Source organism: Thamnophis sirtalis, unplaced genomic scaffold (genome assembly GCF_051295495.1).
Source record: "Thamnophis sirtalis isolate CommonGarterSnake01/CBP01778 unplaced genomic scaffold, rThaSir2_p1.2 scaffold_9, whole genome shotgun sequence".
NCBI lineage: Eukaryota > Metazoa > Chordata > Lepidosauria > Squamata > Natricidae > Thamnophis > Thamnophis sirtalis.
In genome coordinates this window covers 22,227,212-22,244,150 of record NW_028261389.1, presented here as the reverse complement: position 1 = coordinate 22,244,150, position 16,939 = coordinate 22,227,212, and the positions used below count along the sequence as shown (strand labels likewise).

At 38.9% G+C, this 16,939-nt stretch overlaps 1 protein-coding gene across 4 annotated transcripts in view; it reads left to right on the top strand.

The window, feature by feature from the left end:
• The window catches only part of KIAA1549 (KIAA1549 ortholog), a 120,848-nt gene that overhangs the window by 85,580 nt on the left and 18,329 nt on the right, over positions 1-16,939 (top strand). For 3 of the 4 annotated variants that reach the window (XM_087723018.1, XM_087723020.1, XM_087723017.1), the window contains exons 11-13: positions 9,545-9,747; positions 11,568-11,692; positions 12,730-12,744. In XM_087723018.1, coding sequence (XP_087579144.1) covers positions 9,545-9,747; positions 11,568-11,692; positions 12,730-12,744 — 343 coding nt within the window. The remainder of the gene's footprint in view (positions 1-9,544; positions 9,748-11,567; positions 11,693-12,729; positions 12,745-16,939) is intronic. The other variant, XM_087723019.1, reaches the window with a different exon arrangement.

The following is a 16,939-nucleotide window of genomic DNA, read 5'->3' as shown; positions in this document are numbered from 1 at the left end:
TTGGAATGATAAAGAACTTTACACATGATGTTTGGGTTATTTATACCTTTTAAAGGATATATTGAAAATATAAAATTGAACTGCTCTATGGGCAGGCCATTGTCCTTTACTAACCAATTGTCTAATTTTTTAAAAGAGATGCCTGGCATGCAATTTGTTAATTATTCTTGAAACCATCTGCTTGAATGATAATTGGCCAGATACATTTGACTATTTTTATAAATGATTGATAGAATTCAATCTTGGCGAAGTGGAAGAGAATAATCTATGTGTATAAATAAATATATATTATTATTATTAACCAGTCTGAATATGTCTTTAGTAATTAGTCGGAATCAGCTCTCCCCAGTGCTTTATCCTTTTCAGTTGTTGGATAAATTTGGAAATCTCAGAGGTGATGTCAACACCCAATCTGGAATATATTCTAGATTTAGCTCAAGAGATGTTGAAATGAGAAAGGCATCGCTGCAGGATTTAGCAATAGGCACAGTCTTCTGGGTTGAAGAATATTCTCCTCCCAAAAAAACCTTTCAAGATGTTTTGAGACCATCAGTCAAAAAAGAAATCTCGAATCTTGAAAGTGAATAATCTCAGAATATATCAACCTTTTCATTTTATTCTTATTTTTATGTTAAAGCAACAGGGGGTATTTTACATACTCTGTACCTAAGAAGTGTATATAAACCCTGCTTTGCAAGAAGTAGAAACAGTCTTTAACTGCTTTCAGGACACAGTCGGAAGGAATAAGTTAAAAATAGTTCAAGGTGGGGAAAATGAGTCAGAATTATTTGGAAACTATTTGGAGGGAGGAAAATAGCAGTAGACTTATATACCGCTTCATAGGGCTTTCAGCCCTCTCTAAGCGGTTTACAGAGAGTCAGCATATTGCCCCCAACAATCTGGGTCCTCATTTTACCCACCTCGGAAGGATGGAAGGCTGAGTCAACCCTGAGCCGGTGAGATTTGAACCGCTGAACTGCTGATCTAGCAGTAGCCTGCAGTGCTGCATTTAACCACTGCGCCACCTTGGCTCTGCGCCACCTTGGCTCTTGCTGGAAAAGCAGCAACATAAAACATGGGACTGAGTTCCTGAGATGGAAGTAATGCAATAGTCCTTATTGCTTCAGTGATTTCATCTCAGACCAATGTCTCTGAGCCTTTTTAGTTGAATAGTTGCATAAAAGGCGCATAAAATGTTAATAATCCACTCTGCTATGAGTCATCAAAGCTCCCCACTGAGCTTTGACTAGATGTGATCTCTATCGTCATACTGAATAAGAATGTTGTTTCCTTGGAAAATTAGAACAACTCAGCAGCAACATCTGTAAATAACCACAGTTTTATTGTCTCCATGTTTAGCTTGTAAATTGAATGTATTAAATTGAGGGGTCAATATAGTCGATGACTGTTAAAGTCTGGTTGTGCGTTTACACAGCCATGCTTATGTAAAATCCTAACTTTAAAGGTTCTTTTTTTAATTCATTAACTTTCATTGGAAATCAGTTGTCAGACATACCAACCTGTCTATACCCAACCTTCGAGTTGGTTAGGACTGTGGCCTTCTTCCTCTAACGGTTTTTATTTTATTTTATCGATTGATTCGTCTTATAATTTGGGCCAATAAATTAAGTACCGTATTTTTCAGAGTATAAGACGCATCTTTTTTCCTCAAAAAAGAAGCTGAAAATCTGGGTGCATTTTATACATCAATTACAGCATTTTTTGCCTCCCAAAGGCCGGCACCCTTCACCAAAATGGCCGTGCATATCCTTATGGAGACTTTCAGAGAGCTCCTGGGGGCTGGGGAGGGTAGAAATGGGCAAAAAACAGGCTGTTTTTGCCCCCCCCCAGCCCCTAGCAGCACTCTATAAGGCTCCACAAGGCTATGCATGCAATTTTTTTGATGAAAAACGGGGCAGTTTTTGTGGAAAACGGGCCGCTTTTGGTTTGTTTTTGGGGGGCCCACACCCCAAGGCTATTCATGCCTTTTTTTAAAAAAAAACGGGCCTGTTTTCTCAAAAAACGGGCTGTTTTGGGGAGGTTTGCAGAGTGAAAAACCTTTTTTTCCCTTTTGGAAACCTCTTTAACTGATTGATGAGAATTACATTGATTAAGTGCTGTGCCAGCAGAAACAAAGTCTTAGGTGCTGCAGATTGTCAGCGATTTCCTTCTCCAGCACATGGATAAATACATTGGAAACATCTACCTACCTACCTACCTACCTACTCTCTCTCTCCCTACCTACCTACTGTATTTCTCTCTCTCTCTCTCCCTCACTCCCTCTGCCTACCAACCTACCTACTCTCTCTCCCTACCTATCTACTGTATTTCTCTCTATATATATATATTTCTCTCTCTATATCCCTCTACCTACCAACCTACCCACTCTCTCTCTCCCTACCTATCTACTCTATTTCTCTCTCTTTCTTTCTCTCTCTCTATCCCTCTACCTACCTACTACACCCTTTCTCTCCCTACCTCCCTACTGTATTTCTCTATTTTTCTCGGTTCCACCACAAAACCGCGGATGACAAAATCGCGGTCGACGAAAGCGCGCATTTGACGTCATCACAGCGCGACGAAAACATCGCGCTGTGATCGAAAAATGTAAAAATAAAGCGAAAACCTTACCCTAACCCCCCCAAACCTAACCCTAAACCTAACCCTAAACCTAACCCTTAACCTAAGCCTAAATCTAACCCTAAACCTAACCCTTAACCTAACGCTAAACCTAACGCTAACCTTTAACGTAACGCTAAACGTAACCCTAATGCTCTAAACCTAACCCTAACCCTTAACCTAACCCTAACCCTAACCCTAAACCTAACCCTTACCTTTATGTGAATCGGCTTGCTTTAATTTTATTTTTATTTCAATTTTTAATTTTTTTCGTCACGCTGTGATGACGTCAAATGTGCGCTTTCGTCGATCGCGCTTTTGTGGACCGCGCTTTTGACGGGTCACGATTTCTCTCTCTCTCTTTCTATCCCTTTACCTACCTACCTAACTACTCTCTCCCTCTCCCTACCTACCTACTGTATTTCTCTCTTTCTCTCCCTCTCTCTCCCTCTATCTACCTACCTACGTTTTTTTTAAAAATTGCCTCTTCAAAACCTTAGTGCGTCTTATACTCCAGTGCGTCTTATATTTCAAAAAATATGGTAATATGAAAAAGACTTTTAAAGTGTCATTTACTGGTAACTGTCAGCTGCTTGTTTAAGTTGTTAACAGTATTAACAATTTGTTAACAATATTAACAAAGTAAAAATAAGCACATAATTAGAGAAATCTGGAACTAGTAACTATTACTTTTACATAAAATAATCATCAATTTGTGAGTATGATCTAAGTTGTATACACACTACATAAACCAAAGCTTCATTCTTTTCTAGAACAAAAGGAGGGTGAGGGAAATCACTGTGTTTTATTCTGACTAAACTTATTTCTGAATCTGGCTCAAAGATTCTCATTGCAATCCTAGCAAAGAGGTCACTAAGGAGTGCATGTAATTAGCTTGTTTTTTCATTCTTTCTTTGTTCCCTTGAAGAATAACAGCAGGCATCACCTAAATCGGGTGTTGGCAACCCATGGCTCCAGAGCCGCATGTGGCTATTTGACCTCACTCCTGCCAACCCAGTTGCACAATTGAGAGAGAGAAGGGGGAGGGAGAGAGGGAGAGGCGAGAAAAACAAGAGAGAACTGGAGGGAGAGAATGAGAGAGAGGGAAAAGAGAGGGAAACAAATGAGAAAGAGAAGTGAGAGAGAAAGGAAGAAAGAAAAAGAAAGAAAGGAGAGAGAGAGAGACCCATTTTCCACTGAAAACATGGGGAGTCACAAAACCTGGATAGGCATGGCTGGGAGTGGTGGTCATGTAACTGGGTGGAAGTGATGTTGAGTTGGCCATTCCCACCCTGGTTTTGTGGCTCCCAGTGTTTTGTTTTCTGTGGGAAATGAGTCCAAATGGCTCTTTGAGTGTTTAAAGTTGCAGACCCTTGACCTAAATATAGGGAAACCTCTGAAAAGATGATAATTTTATCTCTTGATACACAGAAGAGATCTAGCACGCTACTTGAGTGGACTGAGTGGTACGTGTAAGGGTATATATAGATATTATCCTTACCTCCCAAGATTTGAAGACTACCTTTGAAAATTAAAGAGACTAGGAACAGACTAGCAGTGTTACTTTTGTCTCTAGAAAGCCACTGAGGATGATTATCAAGAAATTCCTTTGGGAATCCTTTCTTTTGAGCAAACTCAAAAGTACTAATTTAGCATTAAAATCTCCAAGCAATATAATTATGGCTTGAGGATACAGTATGAATATATCATCTAGTATAACTTCTAACGTCTAATAGTCAGAGTTATAATACAGGGATGTGTTTGGATGAATATATACATTTACCAATATTAATTCAAACTCCTCATATCCAAATTTCACAACAAGAAAGTATGAGAACTTCTCTTCATTATATGGTTTCTCCCCTTTGCCTTTGCAATTCTTGCTTAATATAGATACATAGTCCACCAGAAGATCACCTCTTATTCTTTGTTTTTTTAGGTGGGATAGCCCATCCCTGAAAGCCTGGAAGTTACCGGTATACTAATTCGTCCTCTTTAGTTAGCCAGGTTTCCTGGATGGCTATTACATAAAATTTAGATAAGAAACTCACTTGTCAACCACTTCTTTCTAGCCAGCTATATGTCAGCATTCCAAATATCATCCAAAATTAAATCAGAGTCCAAGGCAAAACATTGCTCTAAGTTCCAATTTATTAAGAGAGACATGTTGGCACATCTGTGGAAAACCCGAATCTGAAAGCTTCCTAGGTTTTCCACCCAGTTGATGTACCCATAAGTACATCACATGGTCTAATCTTCCATTGCCATGCTGGCATCTTCACCTACCACTTCCGGTCAGGTGCAAAGGTGCAGAGACAAAGAATGACCTTGGGCTTCTAGAAAGGAATGTTTTATTTTGACAACAACATTCTACTCCTTACTATTCCTCCTCCCAATTACCCACTAATGAAACAGCATAGTAATATAAGAGAGAGTGTGGCAGGCCAAAGATCCTAAAAGGAATATGAGTGGAGGTCTGACACTATATTTCAAGCCACAATTTGTATAGGATTCCCATAATCAAGATATTCTGACCGGGTGGGTTGATTAGGGAATAAGGGTACCGAATGTCAGGTTGCTTTTGGAGCTAGATCAATATTCACTATACTTCCCCTGTAAACACAATTATTATAGAGTTCAATATTCAGACTAGGATCATTTAGGGAATCTCCACTGATCATTTCAATACCAGTCCTTTGCTTTGTAAGCTGTAATTTTCTGAGGAGATGATAAAGGGACATCAAGAATTAAAGCATCTCCCCTCCATCTTAACATCCCTTCTCCTCTTTTTTTTTTTTTTTTTAATATTCCTGCCTGACATCCCTCTGTCACCCACAAACATGCACACCGGTCTTCTTCAACTCTGTATACTAGCATTTTTGCCAGGTCATAATTCACTAAGACAATTTTACCAGGTCTCTAGAGCTGCTCAGAGATTAGCTGCCAGAGCTGAAATATTACTATTCCTGTGATCAAACGTACAAAGGCTCTCTCATTAAGCAACCTGCTCTGGAAGTGTTCTTGTCAGTATATGTATCAGAATAGAGTAAATGGCATTTTCTATGTGGATCTGTGTATATAGTGTGTAGATAAAACACACCTTCATATGCACACAAACAACAAGGTATGCCTTTATAAGTAATTGTCTATATAATAATTATATATATAATCCATGCCAAATTACTATGTATTGTCAAGAAATTATGAAGCTAGTTTTCCCTTGTGGGTTCCCCATATCAAAACAAGTTACCTTATGTGCAGCCAGAATCTGAAAATAACATTTAACACAGTGGTGTTCGGTTGAGATTGGCATATGTGATTGGGGTAAATTGTAGGGGTGATACAGAAATATAATTTCATTGTATTTTATTTATCTATATATTAAATTATTGTATTTTATTCCAATTTCATTTTAAATTGTATTTTATCCAATTCCATTTTAAAGTGTTTTTTATCACATTTTAGTAATAATTTGTGTATGGAACTCTGCACTTTGATATGACCCATGGGGTAAGAAAACTGACATTTCCTGGGGGTGGGTGGGTGGGTGGGTTCTGTGGTCATGTGTGGCAAGAATTATCTAATCCTTGCCACATATGACCACAGCCCAGCTGACAGCCCAAGCTTCACACCTGAGCACCACACAACAGGATGACTCCCATTGCTTTCCCCAATTCCTGCAAACCTAGCAGTTTGAAAACATGCATATGCGAGTAGATAAATAGGTACCACTTCAGTGAGAAGGTAACAGCATTCCATATGCCTTGGTGTATGGCCATGCTGGTCAGATGACCATGGAAGTGTCTTTGGACAACACTGGCTCCCTCAGCTAAGAAACAGCTGAGCACTGCCCCCAGAGCCAGACAGCTTTAATCATAATACTGGGATTTTATTAAAAGTTTCTTCAATACCAATTTGGTTCTGAATCGGCCACTTCTGGCTGCTCTTGAGTTCAATTATGGCTGTCAGCCTGAGCAAGATTGTGCAAAGATTTAAGAAAGACTCGTTCCAAGGTAACACATAAAGAGAAATTATACAGTAAAAATTGTGAAATCATGAATACCTGAAAGTATATTTATGCATTTATTTGGAGCTGTTAAGAGGCTTCTTATGTGCTAATGATTGGCTCTCACCTCTCTGCCTTCCCCACACCTACAGATCTAATTCAATGCCCAATCGTGACTCTCATGTTCTTTAACACATCTCTTTCAGAAGGCCCATTTCTCTGCATGTATTATATTACTTACAGGTGCATGCATTTCTTCCATCAGACATGATGATTCTGAATTGTTAATCCTCTATCGGACTCTGTAGCCTCAGATACAGGATTAGGAAAAGAAAGATATGTCATTGCTGAAGGCTGCTACAAAAGGCATCTCAGTAATCTTCAACCACCAAGATACAGTACTGTAATCTCATTGAATTGCAGTTTCTGTTTGAGCCATTTCAGCACTTTGAGTTACAATTTAATTTGCAATGCCCTTAATGGCTTGGGGCTGGGATATTTATACATAATACTTCCTTAACCTATCTAAATGTATCTGTCATATGTCTAAGTTTACCTGTAGATCTTAGTAATGCTGTTTGGGAGAATCGCATCCTTGGTTTTAGAACTATATCTATGAACAGCTGTTCTGGACTCAGCTGACTATACAAAAGGATTCTTTATTATTCATAGTAAGATCAAAGTGTTAATGGATTGAGATGACTGCTTTTGGCAGAGCTTGAAGGGCCACAGATTGTTACAATTTGAGGAATCAACTGCCTATCTTCCTTTGAGTGCAGTCAATAAAAATGAGTAAGGGGAGATATCCCTTCTTCCTAGCCAATATCATGCACAATCTGAATCAAAAAGGATAAATGGAAACAAGGGAGATAAGCCAATAGTTTTGCTTTACAATGGGCTTCTCTGACTTACTGTCATGTAGATATTTTGGACTACAACTCCCATCAACCTCCAACTTTTTGGTCACTCATGGCAAGTGCTGAAGTCCCTGGATTGGATAGCATTTTGATGGGAGAGTTTAACAGATTATGTGTTCATTGTTAATTATTAATAGTAACAATAGTACATGCATGTATTATCTAGTATTGCATTTACATGTTATCTATTCTCTGAGAGCTCAAGGCAATATATATTGGGTCTCCCTACAACAACCCCTGTCAGAGAGAATGATGTGTGGGGGAGTGGTGGCTTGTGGTAAAGCTGTGGTGGTACATTGATTAGAGTGCAGTAGTGCAGGCTGCCTCTGCTGACTGCTGGCTGCTTGGGTTTTGGCAGTTCATATCTCACCAGGTTCAAGGTTGACTCAGCTTTCCATCCTTCCGATGTGGGTAAAATGAGGACCCAGATTGTTGGGGGCAATAGGCTGTCTCTGTAAATCAGTTAGAGAAGGATGTAAAGCAATGTGAAGCGGTATATAAGTCTAAATGCTATTGCTAAAGGGATTGCTTAACTGGTATTCCCTGGTTGAAGTTCAGCATTTTAACTATAGCACACTAGCTATTTTTATAGATTTTCAAATATAGTAGGCTGCCTAATTGGAAAGCCAGAAACATCACCACTGTCAACAGATATTTCACGGGATTGTATTATTGTCTATGCTATTATCCTAAAATCATAATGTTTTGTAATATAACAGCAAGTAGAAAGTACCTTTCCCTTCAAAGCTTTTTATCTCCATCTGCTGGTTTAAACATGACAGTAGAATGTTCTGCAACTTGACCAGTTTTAATAACCTTCTTCAAGGTGGCACCTTCCAGATATGTTACAACTTACTAGTATGCACGAAAAGCATTATGGAAACTGCAGCCCCAGTGTCAGTTGGGAGAGGTTGTGTGACAATATGATTATGGTGATATACTTGATTCAATAAGAGCCATTTTGATGCTTAGCTGAGAAATAAATATTGTGGGTTTTAAAAAAAAAACCAAATAGAACCTTTAAACTGGGCATTCTCTGTGGTTTTTTTTTTTACATTGCTATGTTTTGGGGAACCTTAACTCCTCTTTGAGCAAAAGTGGATTTTGTTAGTATAGGAAAAAATGGTATGAGCAAATGAAGGGCTACAGAAGCAAGAAATAACCAAAGCAGAGATGTTAGGGAGATCAGAGAGCAATGAAGTTCAAATGACTACATATCGCATGCTAACATTCTCTACAAGAATCTGAACTACTAACAGTCAAAGCAAATTGGCGGTAGATGAGATTCAGCGGAATTCAAGGTGGGCTGGATAGCCTGGACTTAGATCTCTTGTGGGTTCAAAGGGACTCAAGACTGACGATGAGCTAGACCCCTCCTTTGGGCTCACCCTGGTCATTTCCTACAAGAGGGTCTACCTTCAGGAGCACAATATTCACATTTAGTGGGAATCTCACTGAAACTGAGTCTTTTTCATCTTTCAGTACAATTTGACCTGTAAAGATCATCCCTTTCAGTCTTTTTTTCCCCCCATGAGATGTCTTTGGATGAGTCTTTCCTAAAATTGATGCTCTGCAGAAGCTCTGAACTACAGTTTCCAGGAAAAGTACCATAACTCTGGAAGCATCAAGCTGGGGAAAGCTTTGATCTTACGAGGCGGATAGCTCTAGTTTATGTCATTTTATAATGACTTTGCTTCCAGGGATATTTCTGGACAATTAAATATCCTCAAAAAGCTGTCGATTGAGCAGCAGTCATCGTGAATTTTTAATTTTCTGTGACCTAAATTCAAACTGAGCATATCACTGAGCTGCCTCAAACTCTCCTTATTAGGATCATTCTTTCACTTTCCCAAGCGTGCACACATTTCTATTCATTTTACTTATTGTTCTATTACTCTGCAGGCCTTTTGATTCATTTTAACTTGCAAACATAGCTCAGGAGTGCTGATTTTTTTGTCCTAATAATCTTCATTTTTTCTTTTCCCTTTTTTTTACACTATAGCTACAAGCTCCTAGCGTAAAAGGCTTTGATTTTGCAAAGCAGCATTTAGGCCAGCATAACAAGGATGACATCCTGATCATACATGAACCAACTCCTCTGCCAGGACCAATTAAAGATGCCACACCTTCTGAAAATGGTGACCTGCCAAGCCCCAAGACCAAGTTATCTTCAAAGCCTTCCAAGAATGTCCGACATAGAGGGAGGTCAGTTCAGAGGATGAGAAAGTGCTCAGCACATTTTAAAGTTAATTAACTGTGAATGATTTATTTTATTCTTTGAAGCTTTTTTCTCAGTTTGAATAGTTTTTTGCTCCAGGATGGTTTTTTTTATATAAGCCCAGAAGGATTTGTTTCCTAGGCTTATCTGCTGGGTTCCAAATTTTGTGGATTTGTTTTCAGGTTACAAGTGTGTTGAATGCACCAACAACATGACTTTGTGGCATCAAGCTTTGATGTGATGTAATAATGTAAAGTTTCAAGATGGTTCAACAGCCTTCTCGGATGTGATTCTTTTCTAATATGTAGAAAGATTCCATAAATATCCAAAATAGCCATGGTTGCTACAGACCCTCTTATATAATTAAAGGGAAGTGTACACACTTCTTCATTCCACTACTTAATGACTAGTTTTGCTGATGGAGATCCTTTTAGCATTTGGTTTTTTGAGCTTGAAAGCTCACTACCCTGCATATAGTGTTCCAACTTCACTGAAAATGGAGGATCCATTATGTAAATTATTTTATGTACATATCCCCAAATGGAAGCTTAAAAAATGAAAATAAGAACCTTGAAAGCAATCATTACCCCAAAATGCAGTTATTCATACTGGTTAAAAAAGAAAAAGTAGAACAAATATTACATCAATTTTTAAAAAGGTAAGAACAGAAATGTAAGAAATAGTAAATTCAAACAGCGAAAGTCCTATTATATCACAACATACATGTTTGTCAATGTTTGTCAAAAATCAATGCCCTTACTGGATGGGGCATATCTGCGGATTTCTGAATATATCATTTGAATGGATATATTCTACTTGTTACATCTGTAATTGACAATTACGGTAGTTATTTATGCCGTGAATCTATCTCATCCTCGTACATGGAGCTATACTTTTTGCAAAGCCATTCAAAGCATTTGGAAGTGTATTGACATAGACAAAGCCCTTAATGGTTTTGTAAAAAGCATGTTCTTGGGGAGTTCCAGCAAAATACATGTCCATGACTAAGTGTGCACATGATAAGGGAGCTTCCATAGCAGCTGTGTCAAAAGACTTCTAAAAGACTCAGGTACTTCAATACTTTAAAGAGGACTGCTTCATTCATACCCATTGTGCTTTGCAGCATCTCCCTTTCAGCTGATTTGTGCAGTGTTTAGTTTGTCTGGAATCTACTGCCATAGTATGTTAATGCATGCAGTGGAAGGTGAACGAAAATAGATTTATTTAAAGGATAAATTTAATTAACTCAGAGAGAGCTAATTTGGTGTAGTGGGTAGGACATCAGGGTAAAATCTGGAAGAACTGTAATTCTAACTCTGTTTTAGGCCTGACGTCAACAGGGCAACCTTGGGCCAGTCATTCTCATTCAGCCCTTGGAAAATCAGTAGCAATCCATTCCCCAAATTCTCCAAGAATACTGCAGAGATTTATCCAGAAAATCTACAGGAGTGATTCAAAGGCCCAAATTTCTCTCTCTCTCTCTCTCTCTCTCTCTCTTTCTCTCTCTCTCTCCCTCTCTCTCCCTCTCTCTCCCTCTCTCTCTCCCTCTCTCTCTCTCCCTCTCTCTCTCTCTCCCTCCCTCCCCCTTTCTTTTCCTCTCTTTCTCCCTCCCTCTCTCTCTCCCTCTCTCTCCCTGCCCTCTGTGGACTTTATTTGAAAGTAATAATGCATTAGTGTGGATGAAATGAAGCATTGATTAAAATTCACACTCTTTAGTAACCTTATATATGCTACTCTATTGTTTATTATATACCATGAACATGAAACATACCATTTAATAATAATAACATTGTTTTGGTATACACAGAGTTTCCCCTTCTGATGCTGATTCCACAGTGAGTGAGCACTCGAGTGGCCGAGACACAGGAGATGAGAATGCAAGGCCTCAAACAGCTGCCAATGACGTGAAATCTCATCGAGTCAACAAGTCTGGTAAGTTACATGCTGTTATACTTTTATACAACATTGAAATGATTTACAGGAATATAAACGCTGTTCATAAATACTAAAATATTACAAATATTGAAACAGATTGATATTTCTCCTGACCATCATTTGCAAAATACATTGATAGGTCCCTAGGTTGTTTGTTTGTTTGTTTTGTTTGTTTGTTTTGTTCTGTTTTGTTTTTGTATTGATTGTAAACATTCAAAGTGTTCAATAAATGCTTATGTATTTGACTTTGTCAAAAAAAATTCTGTTCTGGTTACTAGTTTTCTGGTAAATTTGAATCCTTTTTATTCTTTGGCTAATTTTGTTAACAAATGACTACTAAGAAGCCCTGTATTTATTTACGCAAATAAATGAGAATATTGCAATAGTAACTGTACAAGCATATAAAATTCTGTCCAGAACTTTATGCAGTAGACCTTCAAGACCATTAGAACATAAGGCATTCAGGTAGTCATTAACTTACAACCATTCATTTAACAACCATTTGAAGTTACAACAACACTGAAATCAATGACTTACAGTTGGGACTTGCAGTTACAACCTTCACAGGATCCCTATGGTTGCATGATCAAAGGTTGAGCACTTGACAATCCACATGCACTTATGGTGACTGCAGTGTCAGGGGGTCATATGATCACTATTTGCAACCTTCCTAGCTGGCTTCCAACAAGCAAGTTGATGGAGAAAGCCAAGTTTGCTTGATGGCCACATGATTAACCTAACAACCCTACATGAGATTCAATTAACCCTGGTAAAAAGGTCATAAAATTGGGCATAACTCACTTAACAACTGTCTTATTTAATAAAGGAAATTCTTATCCCAATTATAGATGTAAATCGAATACTGCCTGTACTTCCAAATTATCTAAGAAGGGTTATGGTATGTCCTTGCTCAAACAGTAGAAATAATTTTCTTGTGTTAACTTAGAATCCTTCTCAGTAATGTATGGCTTTCCTATCATGATTTGGTGAATTATAATGATATCCTTTCTTTTATTTTCTCTGGATGCTATCAGGATTAAACAAAGTGGGTAAGTTTAAAAAAGAATATGAAGCTGGACCTAGAAAATTTAAACATGGAATGAGAGGTTCTTTATAGAAGTAAATGTAATAGATTTACATTTAGGTGTCTTTACTGTGAATATTGACATGAAACAACTTTATTCTAAATAAATATGTCTATTGGCTCATTAGCAAATAATTGTCTACCCTTAACAATTTGCTGTGGTTATGTTCAGATCTTTCATACGCTTAGCTACTTAACTGAAGTTGAATTTCGGATCTTGTGCATGTAAAACCTATGCTTGATCTATAGACTTCTCTTTGCAGCATGTTATTGCATGATGCTTTGCTAATGAAGGAATTTAGAAATGCAAGGTAGCTGGAGAGGGCATTTCTCTAAATTCTTTTTTTATGTGCTGCTTCTCCACCTTTCAGATGGCAACTCTTGCACATTTTAGCAGGATTAAGCTATCTGTAAGCCTGACACCAACAACCGAGGCAGCTTCCCAAGGGGGAGATACAGAGAGAGAGAGATACAGAGAGATACAGAGAGACAGAGAGACAGAGAGACACACACACACACACACAGAGAGAGAGAGAGAGAGAGAGAGAGAGAGAGAGAGAGAGAGAGAGAGAGAGAGAGAGAGAGAGAGAGAGAGATTAACAAAGTAAATATGTCTGAAGGAAGATACGGGGAATGTCAGAAAGAGGGATTGGGTGTCCCCACTTAACTGAAGCCCCACTTCAATTAAGTAGCTAGGCATATGAAAGATCTGAACTTTGGGCTCTGACCCTGTTTGCTTAAACTCCTTCCAAAAATTAAAAAGTGCCCTTCCTTGTCCCGGACATTTTAAAATATATTCCTAAAGAAAAGTATTTGCTGTGGTTTTATTTGTGCACACATGTGGTTTGACCTCAAATAGGCAGCTGTGCATAAGCTTTCTCCCCCTGCATTTCATCTTCAGCGGACTTTAAAAGATTCTTAGAAGCACTTCAGCCTTCAGGTGACTTCTGTGAGGCTACTGATTTATGAATAAGAGTTGTCTGAATAGAGGTTTTTATCTGTAAAACAGAAGTTTGTAAAGGATCTAGTTTTCCATTATCATAGAAAACAAAGCCTTAATCCTAAATCTCTACCTTACCGGATTTTCTTCTTACTATTAAAATCATATTCATCTCTTGATAATAATCTTTATTGCTTCACTTCAGTCAGTCATTTAAGAGTTGTACATAAAGCCTTTTTTCAGACATAAAACTAAACCATCTTAAAGGTTTTTTCCTCCCTTTCTTGATCTAATTGCAAAGTGAAAATTGGAAACCTTTGGTTCTATATTCAGTTGAATCCTCAATTGTTGCTAGTTTAAATTCAGTTTTTTTAAAATAGTTCAGTTTCATAAAGTAATAAGAAGTAGGTTTATTTTAATCAAATGTAAGTTACCGTATTTTTCAGAATATAAGACGCACCAGAGTATAAGACACACTAAGGATTTAAAGAGGCAGATTTTTTTAAAAAGTAGGTAGGTAGATAGAGGGATAGAGAGGGAGAGAAAGAGAGAGAAGTAAAGTAGGTAGGTAGGGAGAGTGAGTGAGTAGTTAGGTAGGTAGGTAAAGGGATAGAAAGAGAGAGAGAGAAATAGAGAGAAATAGAGAAATACAGTAGGGAGGTAGGGAGAGAAAGGGTGTAGTAGGTAGGTAGAAGGATAGAAAGAGAGAAATAGAAAGAGAGAGAGAGAAATACAGTAGATAGGTAGGGAGAGAGAGAGAGAAGGTAGGTAGGGAGAGAGAAAGAGAGAGAAATACAGTAGGTAGGTAGAGGAGAGAAAGAGTAGGTAGCTAGGTAGGGAGGGAGGGAGAGAGAGAGAGAGAGAGAGAAATACATAGATAGATAGGGAGAGAGAGAGTAGGTAGGTAGGTAGATGTTTCCAGGTGTATTTACTCATGTCCTGGAGAAGCAAATTGCTGACAATCTGCAGCACCTAAGACTTGTTTCTGCTGGCACAGCACTTGATCAATCTAATTCTCATCAATCATTCTAACTAAAGAGCTTTCCAAAAGGAAAAAAAAAGTTTTTGCACTCTGCAAACCTCCCAAAAATGGCCTGTTTTTCATGAAAACGGGCCCGTTCCCCCCCCCGAAAAAAGACATGAATAGCCTTTGGGGGGCTTGCAGGGTGCTCCTGGGGGGTGGGGGGGAAACGGGAAAAAACGCCCCATTTTTCATCAAAAAAATTGCACGCATAGCCTTATGGAGGCTTATAGAGTGCTGCTGGAGGCTGGGGGGCAAAAAATGGCCCGGTTTTTGCTCGTTTCTTCCCTCCCTGGCCCCAGGAGCTTTCTGAAAGCTTCCATAAGGGTATGCACGGCCATTTTGGTGAAGGGGCAGGGCTTCAGGAGGCAAAAAATGCTGTATTTGATGTATAAGACGCATCCAGATTTTCAGCCTCTTTTTTGAGGAAAAAAGGTGCGTCTTATACTCTGAAAAATAGAGTAAGACATCATGATTCTGTGGTTTGTTATAAGCAAAAGTTAAGTTTCTGGCTTTGTGACCATTTCCAAAAATGAAAGTTAGAGGGCTTTTATAGAATCTTGCTTTCCATAGTAAAGTCATGATCTTGTATTTTGCTGAGATAGTCGTCTTGCTCGCTCATATTTTTTAATCTTCTTTTGACATCTTCTCAGCATGACCAAGCATTACTAGAAATGTCATGTGGCTTTTACTGGCAAAAACTTATAATTCTAGAAAAGCAATAAAAAAAGCTAATTTTGGCTTGGGGAGGCATTTTGAAAACTGTTAATCGAACTCGTGCAGATACATTAACGATATTTATGTTGTAAATTAACTACCATCTTTGGCATTTGCTTCGTTACATAATATAAGAGAGCATTTCAGAGAGAGAGAGAGAGACATGCGGGAAGTGTTGTTCAATGCATTGCAATATTAATTGCACATCTCATTTACAATAATATATGAACTGACAGCAAACTGCTCTTCTTACTAGCACTGATGGTATTACCTAGTTAGGGTAATGAAATGAATAATATCATGGTTATTAAGGTAGAAGTAGTTTTATTTATATTTGCCACTAATCTCAGCAAACTGATATATATTTGTGAGTGGTTTCTGTTATTATAAGCAATAGAGATAATGTTTCCACTGAGTCCCCTCTACCCCAAGGGAATCGGGCTCCTTCCAAGTCTCCAGATTATTGAAAGAACAGCCTATGGTATCAGTTTGCATTGTAATGGGTTACAACGCAAACTTTCATTGTAGCATATTGTTGTGACCTGCCAGTGGCCAGCAGAGCTGGCAGCAGAGTCAGACACTGAGGAGGTTGAGGAGGAGCATGGGCCAGTCCTGGAGGCTTGGGAAACCTCAGATGAGGGCTCTGGCACTGATCAGGTGCTTACGGAGCTAGACAGTAGTAAGGCAGAGAAACAGCTGGAGCCTGTTCCCAGTGTGCGCAAGCGCAGAGCTGCCAGAAGAAAAGAACAACTCTGAAATCAGGGTAAACTTGGGAGTAAAGTCACAGGTGGAAGGTGATTGGCCCTTCCCATAGGAAATAAAAGAGAAACGAAAGGGGAGTGGGCTTTTGCAGGAAACAATTAGTTCATTTGGTCGTTAGATTAGTTTCAGGAGTGTGAAGATCTGTCTGTGAATCTCAGAGACTCTGTACCCAGCCTTTTCTTGCACAGCACCTCATTTGGAAAATATTTACATGGCAGCTTTCCAAGATAGATAAGGTCTGTACTCATAAATATTCCTTTGAAGACTGTTTGCCAGGCCTTGCTGAATGTGAATGAGAAGAATTCACATTCGTTTAATAAAAGGAGTTTTGTCGAGGCCAGGATTCTGCCTCTTGCTTTTTGGGGAAGCCTAGGTCAGAACACATGTAGGCTGGGGCATACAGATAGTCCTTGACTTACAGCCATTCAGTCAATGATTGTTTCAAGTTACATCAGTGCTGAACAAATGGTGGTTAAAACCGGTCCCCAGTGTTCTGGTGTCCCAGCACCCCAGTGGCACAGCATCTCCAGGGACCCTTCCCTAACCCTTCCCTGCCTACTTGTGCAGCTTCCCACACTCTCTCATGTTCTCTCACATACTGTTCATGACCCACACCCTCGCATAGCCCCTGATTCCCTCCCTCACCGAGTGGCAAGCACTTTCCTGCTTGTTGGACTTGGACTTAAAACTTCCTGATGGCTTCCCCATTGACTTTCTCTC